The following is a 17,450-nucleotide window of genomic DNA, read 5'->3' on the forward strand; positions in this document are numbered from 1 at the left end:
GGTGCTGGGGTTGGGGGTGGAATGGGGTTGACAGTGGCTCCCAGAGGGTCTCCTTGGGCACCCCCAGGGCTGCAGTTCGGGGGTACCCCGGGACTCTGAGTTGGATCTGCTCCAGGCACCTCGGGGCGCTGAATTTGGGCGGGTTTGGGCACCATGGAGCTCTGTATTGGGGCTGGTTCTGAGGCTCCGGTGCGGCTATCCCGGGTCTCCAGTGCGGGCATCCCGGGGCTCTGAACTGGGGCTGCTCCCGGGGCGCGGGTCGCCGCCTTTCTCGCGGGGCGGGGCGGGGCGGTGCCGGGCTTGTCCCGGGGCGGCGCCGGGTCGGGTCCCGAAGCCATGCGGGGCGGTCCCGGCCCCGACAGGCGGTCACAGGGCGGTCCCAGCGAGATGCGGAGCGTTCCCAGATCGGTCCCCGGCCGATGAGGGCGGTCCCAGGGCGGTTCCGGGGCGATGCGGGGCGGTCCTGGGCCGGTCCCGGGGCGCTGCGGGGCGGTTCCGGGGCGGTCCCGTGTCCGCCCTTATAGCGGCGGCGGCGGCGGTTCCCGGGGCGGCGCGGCCGCCATGGACCTGCACATCCTGGAGCACCGGGTGCGGGTGCTGAGCCTGGCCCGCCGCGGGCTCTGGCTCTACACCCACCCGCTGCTCAAGCTGCTCTTCCTGCCCCAGCGCTGCCGGTACCGGCTTTTCTCCCCCCACCACCCTCCTCCTCCTCCTCCTCCTCCTCTTCTTCCCCCGACTCCCGGCCCCGGGAGACGCCGGCGGTTTTGAGTCAGCAGCACCGATTTCTTCTGCTTCAGATGCAAGTTCTTCAGCCTGACGGAGACCCCCGAGGACTACACGGTCATGCTGGACGAGGAGGGCTTCAAAGGTAGCGAGCGGTGTCCCCCTGGCAGGGCGGGCTGGCACCGCGGGCACGGGCTGTGCGCGTCCCCAGCCCGGCTCCGCGCCTGGGCCGCAGGGAGCGAGTCCCGGCTTGTGCTCGGCTCCCTCGGAACATGCCCATCCCGTCCCCTCGGCGCCTGCGCCGGGGATGTACCGGCTTGCCCGGCCCAGGCTCTCCCGGCGTGGCTGCCCTCGCTCCGACAGCCCCTCCCGGGCAGAGCTGCCCCCGGCTCGTGGCACCGGGCTGCGGTGCCAGCCCGAAGCCCGGGTGCTCCCGGCAGGGCGCAGGGACCTCCCGGGATGCCCGCGGGCAGCGCTCCGTGCTCTGGCAGCGCTCCTGTCATCATTCCCGCGTCCAGTTCCATCCCGTCCCTCCTCCCGGTGAGGGCCAACTGGGGCTTTGGCAGAGGAGGCCAAAGCACAGCCCCAGCCAGGCTGGCAGGGGTGGGCCCTGTCCGGCAGCAGGGTCCTGCTTTTGGGGTGTCCTGGGGCGGTTTGATCCCTTCCAAGCCAGTCCCTGTCCCAGGGAGGTGCCATTTGGTGACGTCCCCATCCCGGTGACCCGGCGCGTGCCGTGCATCACCCTCACCGCCAGCCCTGCCGGGGTACCGGCCCAACGGGCTGAGCCGGAGGGTCCGGATCCCGGCCCGCCTTCCCACGCCCAAACCTTCCTGCGAGGCCGCAGGAGCTGGGCGCAGAGGATCCTTGGCCGTGACCCAAGGAACAAGGGTCAGCGCTCCGGCCGCGAGCGCTCCCGGCCAGGTCCCAGGCTCACCTCCTTGTGCCGTGGAACGGGACCGTGGCCCGGGCTCTCCCTGCTCCCAGAGCCAGAGCTGTTCCCCATGTATTGTTTTATTTTGGGGCCTGCAGACAAATATTCCTCAATCCCGAGGGGAGGGCGGGAAGTGCTGAACAATGGTCCTGCAAGCCCGCGGCCCCGCAGTGCCCTGTGAACCCCCCTTGGCTGGGGGCTGCCAGTGTCCCCCCGCTGCCGGGCTGGAAGGGGACCCCCAGCAGAGGAGAGCTGCACCCCCAATTCCCTCGGGATCAGGATTAAGCCCTGGGGTGGGTGACACAGGGACAGTGAGGTCCCCTTGCATTCAGCCTCGCCCAGGGTGGTGTTGAAAAGCAATTAAACACTGAGCTCTGGGACAGGTCCCCATGTCCCCGAGTCCCTGTCCCGCCCCCCTGTTCCCAGCACTGGGCCCTGGGCCGGAGCCGAGGCTGTTCTGGCGCTTCCTGCACAGGAACAGGCGCTGGGAACACCCGCCGAGGCCCTGGATCCGGCCCCGCTCCCGCCCTGCCCCGGGCCGAGTTTGGGAGCGGGACACAGAGCCTGTCCCCTGAGGGGGTCCCCCCGTGTGACCTCCCCTCCACCGCTGGTGTGATGAGTTTGGGGTCTCAGCTGGGCTTGTGCACCGCTAAAGGGCTGGGGGCTTGTGTGATCTCCCGTGGGAGCTGCTCCCACCTTTCCTGGATGGGAGGAGTGGACTGGAGACCCCCTGGGGGCCCTGGCCCGTCCCTGGGAAGGGGAGCCCAGAGAGGAGGGGGCAGCCTGGCTGAGTCCTGGGGTTCCCCAGCAGTGTCAGCCCCTCTCCTGGGCAGGAGGGTGGGAGCAAGGGGGGTGGGAGGCAGGAACACCTGGCCTGTGCCCACCCTGACAACACCAGCAGATTTTTGGGAAGCAGCTGTGGCCCTCTGCCAGCCTGGGCTCTCTCCACCAGGCTGGCACCAGCTGCTGGGACCCCCAGGACAGTGGGATGACCCTCCCCTTGTCCCCTCCAATGCCCCGTGTGCATCCCTGAACATCCCTGCTGGTGGGCGCTGGCTGGGGGCTCCTGGGGGCAGAGGATGAGCTGGGCAGCCCCACGGCCCTGGTGGTGCTGGTTTTGGGGTGCAGTGCCAACGCCTCCCTGCACCCAGCCTGGGGTGCTGGCACAGGCAGGAGAGATGCATCTTGGGGTTTGGGGGGCTTAGCCCCCCTCATCCCTATGGCCAAATCCCAGTGTGGAGCATCTGAGCCCTGTCTGGCTCATTCCACCTGTGGATCTGCGACCCCAAACCAGCGTCCCCACACCTGGGGCTGATCCTGCCTTGGGGATCACCCAGGGGACAGTGTGGCACGCTGTGCCAGAGCTGGCCTTGCCTCTGTGTCCGGCTGTGCCGAGCCCTGTGGAGCCACCTGCCTCAGTGTCCCTTGTCCCTCGCAGAGCTGCCGCCCTCCGAGTTCATGCAGGTGGCAGATTCCACGTGGCTGGTGCTCAGCGTCGTGTCCAACGGGCGGGAGCCCCCCGGCTGCCAGGCCACCGGTGTCACCAAGATCGCGCGCTCGGTCATCGCGCCGCTGGCCGAGCACCACGTCTCGGTGCTGATGCTCTCCACGTACCAGACCGACTTCATCCTGGTGAGTGACGGGCATGGTGGCACCTGGCTGGCCGTCCGAGTGCCCCTCTGTGCCCCGAGGAGGGCTGGCAGTGCAGGCCCTGATCCTGCTCCCCGGGGCAGGTGCGGGAGCGGGACCTGCCCGTGGTGATCCACACGCTGGCCGGGGAGTTCGACATCTACAAGGAGGAGAGTGGCGAGTGTGTCCCTGTCACCTGCGATGACGTGAGCAATGGCTTCCTCAAGCCCAAGCCACGTGAGTGACACTGGGCTCTGTGTCCCCTGAGGCCACCCGCTCCCACCCAGATGCTCCACTACAGCTGGTGGTACCCATATCCTTGAGGGACCTCCAGAGCCACCCTGTCCCAGGGCCACCCGGTCCCCAGTGAGATGATCCAGTTCCCACCAGTGGAACCCACACCTCTGGGGGACCTCCAAGGCCACCCTGTCCTCACACCCCACTGTCCCAGAGCCATCCACTCCCTGCCAAGGTGCTGCTCCCACGGGTGGTTCCCACATCCTGGGGGACCCCCCCGTGGTCACGCTGTCCCCAGGAGCACACAAGTCCCTGCCAAGGTGCTCCTCTCCCACCAGTGGTGCATGTGTGGTGGCCTGCACCCACCTACATATCTGAGGGACCCCACCAAGATGCTCCAGTTCCCACTGGCGATGCCCATCTGGGGCCACCCAGTCCCCACCGAGATGCTGCAGCTGCCGCCGGTGGTACCCGCATCCTTTGGGACCCCCGGGCCGCCCCTCTGCTCCCTGAGAGACTCCGGGCTGTGGGCGCGGCGGCCACGGGGTGGCACTGCGGGACTGTCCCCGAGCTGTCCCCAGCGCTGACGCGCGCCCGTTCCCCTGCCAGCCGCCAGCCCCACGCTGCACCCGGTGCAGAGCCCCCAGACGCGCTTCTGTGTCCTGACGGTGGCCCCCGACACGCTGCCCGCCATCGCCACCATGCTCATCGACGTCCTCTTCTACTCCCACAGGTGAGTCCCGGGGATGGGGACATGGGGGTGGCCTCTTGCCTGGTGCCACCTGAACTGTGGTGACGCTGGTCCCAGCCATTGGTCCCAGCGGGTTTTCAGACTCTGGGCGTGCTTTCCAAACTGGTTTTGTCTTCCCGGGAGCTGCACTGTGAGGGGTGGGAACCCCGAGGTGACACAAGGGACAAAGCCACCGTTGTACCAAATACCCAGGAGGGAGACTGTAAAGCAGGAGGGGATGGGTTTGGGAAAGGCAGTGGGAATGGTGCTGGGGGGAGGGAATGCTCCTGCTGGGGTCCTCCCATGTCCCCTGGGATGGGGTCCCTTCTGGTAGCATGCTGCTGCTCCAGAGTGACCCTGGCTTTTTGAGAATGCCCCAAAACCTGGTGTCACCTGTGAGCTGCAGGCCCTGTGGGGACCACCTGCTCCCGTCCCCTCTCCCCCACCCTGCAGCACCCAGCATGATGCTCAGACACCCAGTGCCACCGCCATGCCCTTCTCCTCCCCGTTTTGGGGGCCGTGACCCCTCTCTGTGTCCCCTTGCCCCTCGGCAGCCCCGCGTGGGACGCAGCCACCGGCAGCCAGGACCTCGACTCCATCACCTTCTTCTCCTTCTCCCTCATCGAGGGCTACATCTCCATCGTGATGGATGCCGAGACCCAGAAGCGGTAGGTGCCAGCCCGGGGCTGTCTGTCCCTCTGTCCCAGGCTCTGGGGGCTCGGGGAGGGGGTGACACTTGGCTTCATCCCCTCAGCTTCCCCAGTGACCTCCTGCTGACCAGCTCGACGGGGGAGCTGTGGCGCATGGTGCGCATCGGGGGGCAGCCCCTCGGCTTCGGTGAGTGTGGCCGTGGTGGCCGTGTCCCCTCTCGTGCCACTGCCACCCAGGGGATGCTGTGGGGTGCCGCTGTCCCCGCCTGTCCCCGTGGCAGTGACCCGAGGCCCCCTTTGCCCCCAGACGAGTGTGGCATCGTGGCGCAGATCGCGGAGCCGCTGGCGGCCGCCGACATCTCGGCCTATTACATCAGCACCTTCAACTTCGATCACGCCTTGGTGAGCCCTGCCCCTCCCCGGGGACCCCTGCCAGCCCCGGGGCGTCCCCTGCGGCTGACACCCCCTCTGTCCCCCGGCAGGTCCCCGAGGAGGGCAGTGCTGAGGTCATCCAGCTGCTGCAGCAGCGGCAGGAGAGCGGCAGATAGCGGCCGGCCGGCCCCAGGCCGACTGTCCCAGCGTGGTGTCCCCTCCTCCCCACCCCTGCTCGTTAATTGTTGGTTTTAATGATCCCCCAGCACAGGACGGAGCCGGGCACAGCATCGCTCCCTCTGTGCTGGGGGTGTGGTGGCTTTGGGGACGTGGTGGCCTTGTGGCGGTGGGCACTGGCCCCCAGGAGAGGGGTCGGTCCCTGGGTGCCATCCTCTCCCTCTAGCCTGGCCTGTGCGGGGTGAGTGGCCCAGGGAGAGCGGGTGTGTCCAGGTGGAGGGGACACGGGGGGGGGGGACATGCCAAAGAGCAGTGATGTGCCACCGTGGTGCTACGGGGGACAGCCTGGGGCTGATGGGATGTCCCCTTGGGAAGGGAGCGGTGGCCACGATGCTCAGGGACAGCCCTGGAGCAGCCCCATGGAGGGGAGAGCATTCCTGGAGCTGGGATTACTCCTGGCACCCCAAAAATCTCCAAGGGGGCAGTGGGGGGCTCTGGTTCAACACCAGCCCTGGCTGTCACCTGTCATGGAGGGGTGACAGTGACTCCCAGCCCCTCACAAGTTGTATTTTCACATAGTTTTTGATAAGTCAATAAAATTCTTATTATTTTTATTTCTGTGTAGCCCAGGGAGGTTGCTCAGAGCTGGTGTCTGTGTTGGTGGCAGGGGCTGGGATAGGACAGGGGGACAGAGTCTGGCTGTGAGGTGACTGGGACACAGCCACTTTCTCTGCTCTGTATTTTGGGTGAAAAAACGGGTTAAAGCTGCAGCCCCCAGCAAATCACCGGCCCTGGGGTAACCCAGGCCCACATTTATGCCTTCCCCCTGCCCTACACTGGGCCAGACTGGGGGGAAACTGAGGCAGGAGTTTGACCCCAGGCCTGGGGATGTCCCTGTCACACTGCCACCGTGACCCCACATCCTCTTCCCTTGCTGGCAGCACGGCATCCTGTGGCAAAGCGGGGTACATGGGGTGGGGGCTGTGCCCTCCTGGGGGTGCTGCAGCCAGGGGGTGCCCCCAGGGGTGCCTGGGCCTCAGCCAGACCCAGCGCGAGCCTGGCGGGGACCTCTGCTCCCATCCTGTCCCCAAAACCCGCCCCCTGCTCTCCCACGTTCCGAGCAGGCCTGTGCCCCCGTCCTGGCACGTCTTGCCCACGTCAGCCCCACACTCTTGCAGCACCAGCTTCCTGCCAGCTCTCCGGGCGCTCTCTTTCCTGTCTCGGTCCCTTCTCCGAGTCATGGGACGCCGGTGACGCGCTCCCGGCGATGAAGAAACCGCCGCTGGCCCATGCGGTCACCGGCGCTATTTTTGTCCCTCCTGGGTATTGCACAGTCCTGGCCGCACACTTGTCGTCAGTGGGGTGGCCACCACCATGGCGTCCTGCTGGCCCAGCCCAGGGGGTGACAGGGGGTGACAGTGCCATATGGAGGGGCCAGGGCCAGCTGTGGCCAGGGGAGAGCTGAGGGTGGGAGCGCTGATCGCCCTCATGGCAGGGGATGGATGGGTGGATGGGTGGGTGGATGATCATATGGATAGACAGGTTAATGCATAGCTGAACAGGTGCAGGAATTCTTGGATGGAAGGATGGATGGATGAACGGATGGATGGATGAACAGATGGACAAGTGGACAGCTGGTGAACAGCCCGTCGAGGCAGTCTGAGAGATGGACTAACTGCTGTGGAGCAAGCAAGATCTCCTCCTGGTTCCTCCACCTCTCCAGGGCTGCCCTGGACACAGCCCTGCTCACCCCGGCCCCACGGAACCCACCCCAGCCACCACCTCTGCCGGGGAGGCCCCAGGGAGGAGGAAGAGGAGGAGTCGTCAGAGGCAGCGGGTGGAAGAAGCAGACCGTGCAGGTCGCGGCGCGGCCGGGGCAGGGAAGTTCTGGGAAAAGAAACCACTTCTAAAAGTGAGTGACCGCTGCATCCTTCTTCCTGGAAGGAACTGTTCATTTCTGCGTTGTGCCTTGGCGCCACCACCGAACTCTCCACGTGCGTCAATTCGGCGAGGGTCACCAAGATCAACGGGACCGCGACGCACCTGGGCACGCTGAGCGGAGACATTCACCTCCAAGGAACGGGAAAACTCCTGTCGGTGCCGGGCTCCGCCTGCCAGGAAGGGGAGCCCGGGGGGACAGAGGGGACTGCCCTGGGTGCTGCTGGCTGTGCCGAGGCCGTGGCAGCCCCAGGGCTCTCCCTGGACAGCGTTGCACAAGGGGCTGCACTGCCTCTTGCAACGCCGGGCGCCCTCGGTGTTCCCCTGGGTGCTGCCGGGCACAGGGGCTAAGCCTGGTGTTCCACACTTGGTTCAGCACCCAAAGTTGTCACCCAGGGGTGTGCGTGGGTGTGAGCAGGCGGCCGGAGCATCCCCCGGAGAATCAGGCAGTGCTGGGACGCCGCGCACTTCCCACACCTCCAGCTCCCTCCTTGCCAGGGTAGATTTTTGCCTCCCACAGCTGGATTTGGGATGCGAAACTCCCCGTGGTGGCAGATGGGTGACATCCCTGTCCCCGCTGCCAGCCGCCACTGCCCTCTTTTGCATTGGGGTTTCGGGGCAGCCGGCGCTGGTTTCAGTTCAGCCTGTCGGGTGCTGAGCGGTGACACCAGCGTGAACCAAAAAGTCTCTCCCAAGAAGCCGGGACGCGGGGGTCCTGCCGGATCCGGGCTGAGCGGCGGGACCGCAGCCTCCCGGCTGGACCCACGCGGACTCCCTCGAGGAACTGACTCGAAGAACATCCCCATCCACCCTTCCTCCCGCCCTGCTCTCACCCTGCTCATTGGCCCCCGGGCCACGGCTTCACTTCTCGCTGCCTTCCGCTGTCCCGATCCTCCTTCAGAGGGGAGGGTGACTCGGGTGCGCTTTAAAAGCCGCGCTTCCCCCTCGCCGAGCACTGAAGGAAGTGGCTTTGCGCGCCCGGCAGCCCCGGGCGGACACCCTGCCCCGGCCATGCGGTGCGACGGGCGGCCCTGGGCAGTGCTGGCAGGTACGTGTGTGCCCGCGTGTGCCCCTGTGCCCCTGTGCCCGCGTGTGCCCCTGTGCCGCGTGTGCCCCTGTGCCCCTGTGCCCGCGTGTGCCCTTGTGCCCCTGTGCCCGCGTGTGCCCCTGTGCCCGTGTGTGCCCGTGTACCCGTGTGCCTCTGTGCCCCTGTGGCCCTGTGCCCCTGTGCCCGTGTGTGCCCCTGTGCCCGTGTGCCCCTGTGCCCGCGTGTGCCCGTGTGCCCCTGTGCCCGTGTGCCCGTGTGCCCCTGTGCCCGGGCGTGCCCCGGTGTCCCTGTGCCCGTGTGCCCGTGTGTGCCCCTGTGCCCGTGTGTGCCAGTGTGTCCCTGTGCCCGTGTGCCCGTGTGCCCCTGTGCCCGTGTGTGCCCCGGTGTCCCTGTGTCCCTGTGCCCGTGTGCCCGGGCCCCGCGTCCCCTCGGGCTCGCCCCGGCCGGGAGCCGCGGAGGGAGCGCGGCCGCGGGGCCCCCGCGGCTGCTGAGAGAGCGGTGCCGGGGCCGATGGTACCGAGGCTGTGCCACGGCGGTGTCGCCTCCCTCGGGCGACGCATTGCCCGCTGTGGCACATGGGGAGCACTGGGAGCGGGCAGCCTGGGAGAGAGGGGATGCTGGGAGCGGTAGGCAGGAGGGGACAGTTTGGGGACCAATGGTGGAAGGTCAGGGGTCAGCTTGCCCAAAGGGACAGAGGCTGTGTGTCAGCCCAGTGCCGTATCCAAAGTCCTGTGTGTGACAGAGGGACTGGGACAGTGACTGGCACGGCTGGACAGCGGGACTGGATCCAGGAGTGTTGCCGCTGTCCCCTCCTTTGCGGTGGCCCGCGCTGGCAGGGGGAGCTGCTGGAGCAGCTGCTGTGGTTGATCTGCTCATCCCGGCTGCTCCACAGCACCTCCAGCACCCTCCTCCTCCTCCTCCCGCCGGGTGCCCAGCAGATTTTCGGCACAGGGGCCGGGTCTGTGGTGCAGGCAGCATTTCTGGGGCGGGGGTGGTGACCCTGTGAGAGAGGGCTGTCCCTGCACCCAGCGATGCCTCAAGGCCCCTGACTCCCTCCTCTTCATCCCCAGCTGTCACCAAGGGGCTCCTCATCCTCTGGGCAGTGCCGGGCCAGGGGGGCAGGTCCCCGCTGGCCCCCACCGTGCAGCAGACCCAGGCGCTGGTGAGGCTCATGGCCGAGGACGCGCAGCAGCTCTTCACCTTCTACGTGAGTCCCCTTCCCCGGGGCCAGGGGTCACGCCTGTCCCCTCCACAGGGCAGCGGGGGGGCGGCGGTCCCCGTGCTGCTTCCACATCCCTGATCTTCCTCTCCAATCTCTGGGCAGGAGAAGGAGCAGCACCTGGCCATGCACAACATGTGCCGCACCAACAACACCCCCGAGTGGCTGCAGAGGCCGGCCAGGGGGCCCTGGGGTCTGCGGAGGCTGCGGAGGCCCATGGTGCACATGGAGCAGGCGCTGCAGGACATCATCCGCCACCAGCGCGACCTCCACCACCCCGAGGCCGAAATCCTTCGCCGCTTGAGCAGAACCCTCTGGAAGGTGCGAGCGCTCCTCAGCAACCTGGCGGGGCTCTTCTCGGCCCCCGGCCCCCGCCCCGGCCGCCGGCCCCTCCCCAGCCCCGCGGCATCCCTTGGCATCTTCCAACAGAAGCTGCAGGGCTGCCGGATCCTCTGGAGCTACGCCCGCTTCATGGCCGAGCGCAGCGCCGAGCTGGGCGCCGGGAGCCGCCGGACGCGCCGGGAGAGGGGGAGATCGCAGCGGGGCTCAGGGCTGCCCGCACGGCCCTAGGGCAGCCCCGTCGGCACCGCAGCTCCCGTCTGCAGCTCCATCATCTCCATCACCTCCATCTCCATCCCATGAGAGGCGATCTCAACCCCATTCCCAGGATGGAGAGGCGTCCGATGGCCGGGATGCCCCACGGAGCCCCTCTCACCTCCCCGGAACGAGGGGTCGGATGCACCGACAGCATCTCCCGCCGCTTCGGCTCTTCGTGGGGACCCTGCTGTCCCCGAGCCGCCGCTGGGCTGCAGGACAGCCCTGGCTGGCTCTCCCGCATCCTTCCCCGCTTTCCCGTGGATCCAGGTGGCTCCAGTGGAGCCGGGTGTCCCCGGGTGCCCAGCTGTTCCCTGTCCCCGAGCCCTGCCGGATTTTCCAGTGATTCAATGGGTCGGCTGACACAGCCTGACTCAGAGCTGCTCGCCCAGCAGCCGCCACCGGGCCCACGGAGAGCGCCGCTGCCGCCGGCGGCTGTCACCGGTGCTGTCACCCCCTGCCTGCCCGCCGCCAGCTCTGCTCCCAGGGAGAAGCTGGGAGTGGAATCCCGTGTCCCTGAGCGGTCTGTGTCCCTCTGTGCTTGGTGTCACGGAGCTCAGTGTCCCTCTGCACATCCCTGTGCTCTCAGTGTCCCCTGTGCTCGGTGCCCCTGTGCTCTCAGTGTCCCCTGTGCTCGGTGTCCCTGTGCTCTCTGTGTCACCTGTGCTCGGTGTCCCTGTGGTCTGTGTCCCAGGCTCACTCCTGCACACTGGGTGTCCTCACACTCCAACATCCCTGTCCCCTCCGTGTCCCCCCCGAGCCTCCCAGGCCATGCCACCCCAGCCCTGACTGTGCCCAGCAGGGACTCGGCTCTGGCCACTGCACTGTGACAGTGGGTGACAGCCCCCACTGCCTCCCCCCTAAGTTATACATTAATATTTGTATCTTTATTGTATTTATTGGTTGTTAGGGTTAATTTAACTCCTGTAGCTTTCAGAAGTATTTAAGGATGTTTCTAATATATAAATATATATTTTTATTATATTTTTTGTACAGTGTTAAACGATGAACATCACCAGGATTTATTTATGTATATTGATATTTTTGGTACATGTAGAAGGGCAGTGCCCCCGCCCATGGGGCTCTTTTTTATTTTTGTACAATGGCAGAAGGAAATAAAGTGCTGGCCATGGGCCACTGAGACGTCGTGTCCTTGTGTCCCTCTGTCCCTGTGTCTGTCCTGCTGGCTGTGGGCAGGGAGAGGCTGTGTTCTGGTGGCCAGGCTGTGCCTGATGTCCTTGCCAGGGCACAGGGAATGTGACATGGGGTGGTGTGGGGCATGTGGGACAACATGGTGTGACAAATGGCATGGCACAAGCTGGGATGTGGCCCGTGGCATGGCACACAATGTGGCACACGATGGGATGCGGCACAGGACATGGCACATGGCACATGACACAGCGTGGCACAGGGCATGTGACATGACAGGCTGTGGGTGCCACCACAGGGCCTGGCACTGCCAGGAATGTGCCATGCCACGGGATGGCACAGGCCACACGACACCTCGTGCCACGTGTCACAGCCCCATCTGAGCCACCACCACCGCCACGCTGAGTGCAGTGTCCTGCAGCCTGGCCAGGGCCACCACGGGGACCGGGCCACCCGCTGCCACCAGTCCCTCTGAGTCAAAAATCCTAAGACCTGGTCATGTGTCCCCGTGGAGTCACTCGTTCCCTTGGGTGCCGTGTGCCGGCCGGAGCGCCCGGCTCTGCTGCCGGCACTGCGCCTGACTCAGTCCTGGCAGTGCCACCAGGACGGCCACCACGGCCAGCGGGGGACACTCGTGCTGGGACCATGTCACCATGAAGCAGCCCGGGCCAGCTTGGCGTGCCGTGGGTGACCGTGGAAGTGACCGTGACTGTGCCACCACCGGGCCACCCCCCCAGCTCTGGAGAGGGCTGGGAGGGGAGGGTGCAGGTACATGACCCCCGGGAGGGCTGGGGGACCCCAAACACGGGGGGACACCAGCTGAGTGTCACTGAAGGGGTGGTGGCTTCTCTGTCCCCCAGGAGGACACCCAAGGGAACCCCAGTGCCCACTCATGGGAGATGCCTGTGGGTGGCACTAGTGGGGTGGCACCGGTGGGGTGGAAGGAGTGGGGTGGCACCAGTGGGGTGACCTCGGTGGGCACAGGGACGGGGAGAGGCAGCCCCAGCAGGGACCCATCGTGAATTGAAGGGGAATTCGGTGCCCTCCGTTCTCGAGCTCTGGATTTCCCCGGGCCAGGAGCCCCTGCCCAGCTCAGCCCCTGCCCAGCCCCCGGGAGGGCTCCCCGGACACCCCCGGACACCCCCGGACACCCCTGGACACCCCACAGCCTCGTCCCCACTCCTGGGGGACACCCAAGACTTTTGGTGTCCCTGGAATCTGGGCGTCCCTGGAATCTGGGTGTCCCTCTGCACGGGGACACCGCGGGATGCGGACCTGGACGGGAGCCAGAGGGGATAAGGATGGGGCGTGGGGGGCAGTTATGGGGTGGGGCAGTAAAGGGGGGAGCTGGGGCAATTCTGAGAGGGGCTGGGGCAGGGGGGATGGGGAAGGGCAGGAGGGGACAGCGGCTGGCTGGGGAGAGGACAGGCCTGGGGAAGGGGCAGGGGACAGCTCCAGAGCAGGGATGGGATGGGTCAGTTCCGAGCTGGGATGGGGCGGAGGGGGCAATTATGGGATGGGGAGAGGCCAGTTCTGGTCTGGGGCAGCAGAGGGCAGCACGGGGACGGGGATGGGACAGGGATGGGGACAGGGATGGGGACAGGGATGAGCGGACATGGAACAGGGATGAGGAGGGGGCAGCATAGGGACAGGGAAGAGGGAACAGGAGTGGGACAGGGATGAGGCAGAGAGGCGTCATGGGGACAGGAAGGGGACAGGGACGGGGTGTCTGCGATGGAGCTGAGGACAGCGATGGGCAGGGATGCTCAGAGGGGAGCGCTCAGAGGGGTCCAGAGGAGCAGCAGCGGTGGCCTTGGAACACCCTGGGCTTGTCCTCTTGTCCCTGGGCAGGTGGGCGGTGGGGACGGAGGGGGCAGTGGGGACACTGGGGACACTGGGGACAGCTGTCCCCTCACCAGCCTGTCCCAGCTCCTCCTGGGGCCCCCAAAACCCACAGGTGCCCGACCCTCAGTCTCTCCTGACAGGGAGGGCTCCCCCCGGCCCCGCTTCCCGCTCCCTCCTTGGGACACGCGGGACCCCCGCCCCGTCACGGTCTCCTCACGCTCCTGCTGCCGGTCGCCACCGGGCATCGGGGGTATTCCTGCTGCCAAAGGCATTGGGGAAGGGGATATTCCTGGGCACCATCTCCTCTCCTGGTACCTCCCACCCTGGCATCTCCCATTCTGCCCCCTCCCTGTCCAGTCTGTCTGCAGCAGGAATTGGTGTTTTCCCACCGGAGCATCCCCCCTGCACAGGTCCAGAGTCTCGCCGCGGGTTTGTCTTTTTTCCTGGAGAAAACCCAGCGTTTAACCCTAACGATTTTGCCCCAAGGGCTGAGCTGCAGGTGGGGACACCGGTGGCACCTTGATGGTCCCACCGTGACAAGGGGTCTCACGCCCCTCGGGGGACCCCAAAGCCCAGCTCAGCTCCAGCCTAGACTCAGTCACTCCTGGGAAATCCAAGAAAAGGGCAAATCCATGTCAACCCCTGCTCACAACCCCCCAGGAGGTTCCCTACGCTGATAACTAAGTGCCATTAATTCCTCAGCTAATTAGGTGTGCTAGGCCATCAGATGTCCATCAATATGTGGTGTCCTGCTCCCCAGATCCCAAAAAGACTGGGATGAGACTGCAGGGCGGGAGATGGAGCTCATGGTCCCCGCCCTCCACAGTCCCCAGCTCATCCCTGGTGTCCAGACTGGGCTAAACTGGGCTGGGGCATCAATGCCACCGGCAGACCAGGCTGGTCCTTGCACGGGGAAACTGAGGCACGCAGCAGCTATGGCACAACCCCTCCAGCACAGAGGGGTCTTCTTGTCCCCCCATCGCCGTGTCCCCCTGCGAAGGGAGGACGCCCGGGGTCGTGGTGGCTCTTGCGTCATCGCTCCTGGACTGTCACCGCAGGTTCACCTGCCCGGGCACAAACTTGCTAAACCTGATTACAGCTTCAGCTCGGCCCCGGTGAGAAAAAAATACGGAGAAGGACAAAAAAAATCAATTTAACCTGTTTTTCACCCAAATCGGGCAGCGAAGAGCCCCGCAGTGTCCTGATCCCATGGGATCCCCACGAGGCGGTGACCCAGCGCCCTCCTGTCCGCTCCAGGCAGGGGACAGCCCAGCCGAGGGAAGGGTTAACCCTGGGGGGGCCGGTCCGGCCTCTCCCCTGGGTGGGTTTGTCCTTTTTCCTGCAGAAAACCCACCCTTCACTGATAATACTTTTGCCCAAAGGGATGCGCCAGCGGCGGGCTGGGGGACACCGCTGCCACCGCGGCCATCCCACCGTGACCGAGGAGTGCGGCACCCCATCACCGCATCCCCGCGCCTCCCATGCCTCCAAAACCCCGAACAAACCCCAAACCAGACTTTTTTACCTCCTTCATTGCATTGCCTGCTCCGGCAGCCCGCGGGGAAGCACCGCGCCTCGACACCCCCGAACCCCACGTGCGGCCGGGCACCTCCTCTGGGGGGGTTCAATTCATCCCTGCCAGCCCACCCACTTCCCCGAACCCGCGCGTAAAACAAAAGGCGACTCAAAACGCACTGACATCAACTTTTTTTCTAGAAGTTTATTTCGAAGAAACATTTGATTTCCTAAGCCTTCTGACTTCCTGATTCCCCGATTGAATAGAACTAACGATACCGATGATTCTCCCGCCACCCCCTTCTTCTCCTCCCTCTTCTTACAACACAGCTGGCTGCTGGACCGGTATATAAACGGAGAAGTCCCCCAGTATGAACATGAATTTCTGAAAACTTCCTCTGCCAACACCAATCCCTATTAAGTCGCTCCCGGGACGCGGCTCACAATGAAGTTCGTGCCGGCAGGTAAAAAAAAAAAAAAAAATCGACTTTGGGGATACTATTTCCCCTTCTCCCCCTCCCCCTTTTTTCCTCCCCCTCCCTCCTTTTGCCGGTGATGCTCGGGCGCAGGCGGGTCCCGGCTGGTGCCGCCGCTGGAGCCGGAGCGAGGGCTCCCGCCGCGCTGCGTCCCCCCCGGGATGAGCATCTCTGGGAATTGGCAGCGGGAGCGGAGCGCGGCGCTGGCGCGGTCCAGCCAACATCTGGACACTTATATAACTGGAAATGCTTCCAAGGAAAAAAAAAAATCTCAAGGAGGGGGGCTTTTTTTTTTTTTTTTTTTTGTACTTTTAAATACTTTCCCCCCCCGCTCCTGCTTTTCCTCCTTCTGGGTCTCCCGATGCCTCAAGCCGCTGCCGTGCCGGGAGCGGTGGAAGGATGGGGAGGCTGCCAAGTGCAGGAGGGGGGTCGGAGGGAGCAGCCCCCACCCCAGAAGCCGTTCCGGGGGTCCCGCGGGGCAGCACTCACCGGGGACTCCCCAGGCAGCCCGATGCCCGGCACACGTGGGGCAGAGCCTCTCCCTGCCCAGCTGTGAATGGGCGGAACAGCGGCCGGGGGGGCACAGCGACAGGGGCCGGTGAGGGGTCAGGGAATCTGCATCCCGTGGGGACACCCGGGGGCGCGGGGGGCAGGGTCCCCCCGTCCCGTGCGGGAGGGGAGCGGCGGGTCAGGGGCTGGAACACGCCCAGGTAAGTCCTCTCCCACCTGGGCAGGGTAAATAAATCGAGGCTTGCATTACCCGGCACCGGCGGCACGTCCGAGGCGCTGACAAGTGCGGGCGACTTCGGCGCTCGTCACGGCCCGGGGACTTCGCCCGGCAGCCCCCCCCGGGCGGGGCACGGGACCCCCACCCTGCCGGGGCCCTGCTGGTGGCATCCGGGTCACCCGGCGGCGGGGACACCCTGGCCACCCTCCCCGAGGTTGCCCAGCACAGTGACGGGCTCCAGAGGCGGTTTGGCCTCTCCAGCAGGGTTTGGGGGAGTCCCGGTGGATTTGGGCTTGCAGCGCCCCGGCTCTCAGGAGGGGACACCCCGCCCTCAGGAGGGGACGCCGGGGCGACCCAGCTGCCGGAGGCTCAAGGGTCCCCTTGTTCCGCGTCCAGGGATTTCCTGGCTGGAGTCTCTGGCAGCTGCGTCGTCTCTCCCCGGGGCTCCTCGGCGCTGCGCCCATTTCTCGGACGGGGAAACTGAGGCAGGCGGTGGGGCCGGGGGCGGGAGGAAGGAGGGAGGGCACGCCGAGAGCAGGTTTCCTTGCGGGAGCCCCGCTGAGTCAGCCGGGCCGGGGTGGGGCCTTGCTCCCGAAGCGCCCGGACCAGGATAACGGAGGAAAAAGCTTCTCGCACGTTTGGTTAAACACGACAGGTCGCCACCGGGCCGCTTGCGAAATGTGGGAATGCTGCGGGGCCCCCCGCCGGGAAGGGAGGCGGGGGAGCGCCTGCCGGGGGGCAGGTGAGGGGGACGGCGGCGGGACGGGAGCTGCGGCACGGCCGGGACGGCAGAGCGGGGCTCGGGGGATTCCGGCTGAGCTGGACGCGCAGCCGAGCGGGATGAGTCCCCGCTCCAGCCGGACGCCCTCCCTTTGGGTGCCTGGAACCGCGGTCAGCCTAGGTGGATGCACCAGCGACAACGGGACGGGCCACCACCGCCTCGTCCCGGTCCCCACGGTGACAGCGGCCTCTCTCCCCACACAGGCGTCGTGCCCTTCGTGGCCCTGCTCCTGCTGCAGCGGCGGCCCGTGGCCGGCCGGGCGCTGCTGGTGACCGGCTCCGGCTGCCCCAGCCACGGCTTGTGCCGCTCCAACGTGCTGGAGCAGACCCGCAGGCAGGTGGCCGTGCTCAACGCCACCGCCCAGGAACTCTTCAGCCTCTACGTAAGTGGCGCTTGGGGACGGCCGGGGACCGCGGCCGGGGGGTTGAACCACAAGGGCACGAAGGGAGAGGGCTGGGGACACCGCGGGCACGGTGGCAGTGGGGACATGGGGGCCACGGGGTGACGCTCGCCTCTCCTCCCAGCTGAAGTGCCAGGGAGAGCCGTTCAGCAGCGAGAGTGACAAGCTCTGCAACCCCGCCGGCATCTTCTTCCCCGCTTTCCGCATCAACCGCACGAGCGAGAGGAAGGAGGTGATGGTGGCCATGTACAAGCTCTTCGCCTTCCTCAACGCCTCGCTGGGCAACATCACGCGCGACCAGGAGGAGCT

At 66.2% G+C, this 17,450-nt stretch overlaps 3 protein-coding genes across 3 annotated transcripts; all 3 read left to right on the plus strand.

Moving 5' to 3' along the window:
• Positions 1-406: 406 nt before the first annotated feature.
• On the plus strand, positions 407-6,748 carry CASTOR1 (cytosolic arginine sensor for mTORC1 subunit 1). Its single transcript, XM_038152507.1, has 9 exons — positions 407-674; positions 798-868; positions 3,093-3,286; positions 3,388-3,520; positions 4,130-4,253; positions 4,805-4,918; positions 5,005-5,087; positions 5,208-5,302; positions 5,383-6,748. The coding sequence occupies exons 1-9, from the start codon at positions 451-453 to the stop codon at positions 5,446-5,448; spliced, it is 1,104 nt and encodes a 367-aa protein (XP_038008435.1). The 5' UTR covers positions 407-450; the 3' UTR covers positions 5,449-6,748.
• A 307-nt stretch (positions 6,749-7,055) lies between these two features.
• On the plus strand, positions 7,056-11,370 carry LOC119707474. The gene is made up of 4 exons (XM_038152514.1): positions 7,056-8,435; positions 9,506-9,642; positions 9,760-9,975; positions 10,084-11,370. Exons 1-4 carry the CDS (start codon positions 7,919-7,921, stop codon positions 10,222-10,224), a joined length of 1,011 nt encoding a protein of 336 aa, XP_038008442.1. The 5' UTR covers positions 7,056-7,918; the 3' UTR covers positions 10,225-11,370.
• Positions 11,371-15,163: 3,793 nt separating this feature from the next.
• On the plus strand, positions 15,164-17,448 carry LIF (LIF interleukin 6 family cytokine; the record flags this gene model as incomplete). Its single annotated transcript, XM_038152861.1, has 3 exons — positions 15,164-15,221; positions 16,945-17,123; positions 17,266-17,448. Coding segments are annotated over exons 1-3 (381 nt in total), but the record flags the coding sequence as incomplete, so codon positions are not given.
• Between the last annotated feature and the right edge of the window lie 2 nt (positions 17,449-17,450).

Source organism: Motacilla alba, chromosome 15, assembly GCF_015832195.1.
Source record: "Motacilla alba alba isolate MOTALB_02 chromosome 15, Motacilla_alba_V1.0_pri, whole genome shotgun sequence".
NCBI lineage: Eukaryota > Metazoa > Chordata > Aves > Passeriformes > Motacillidae > Motacilla > Motacilla alba.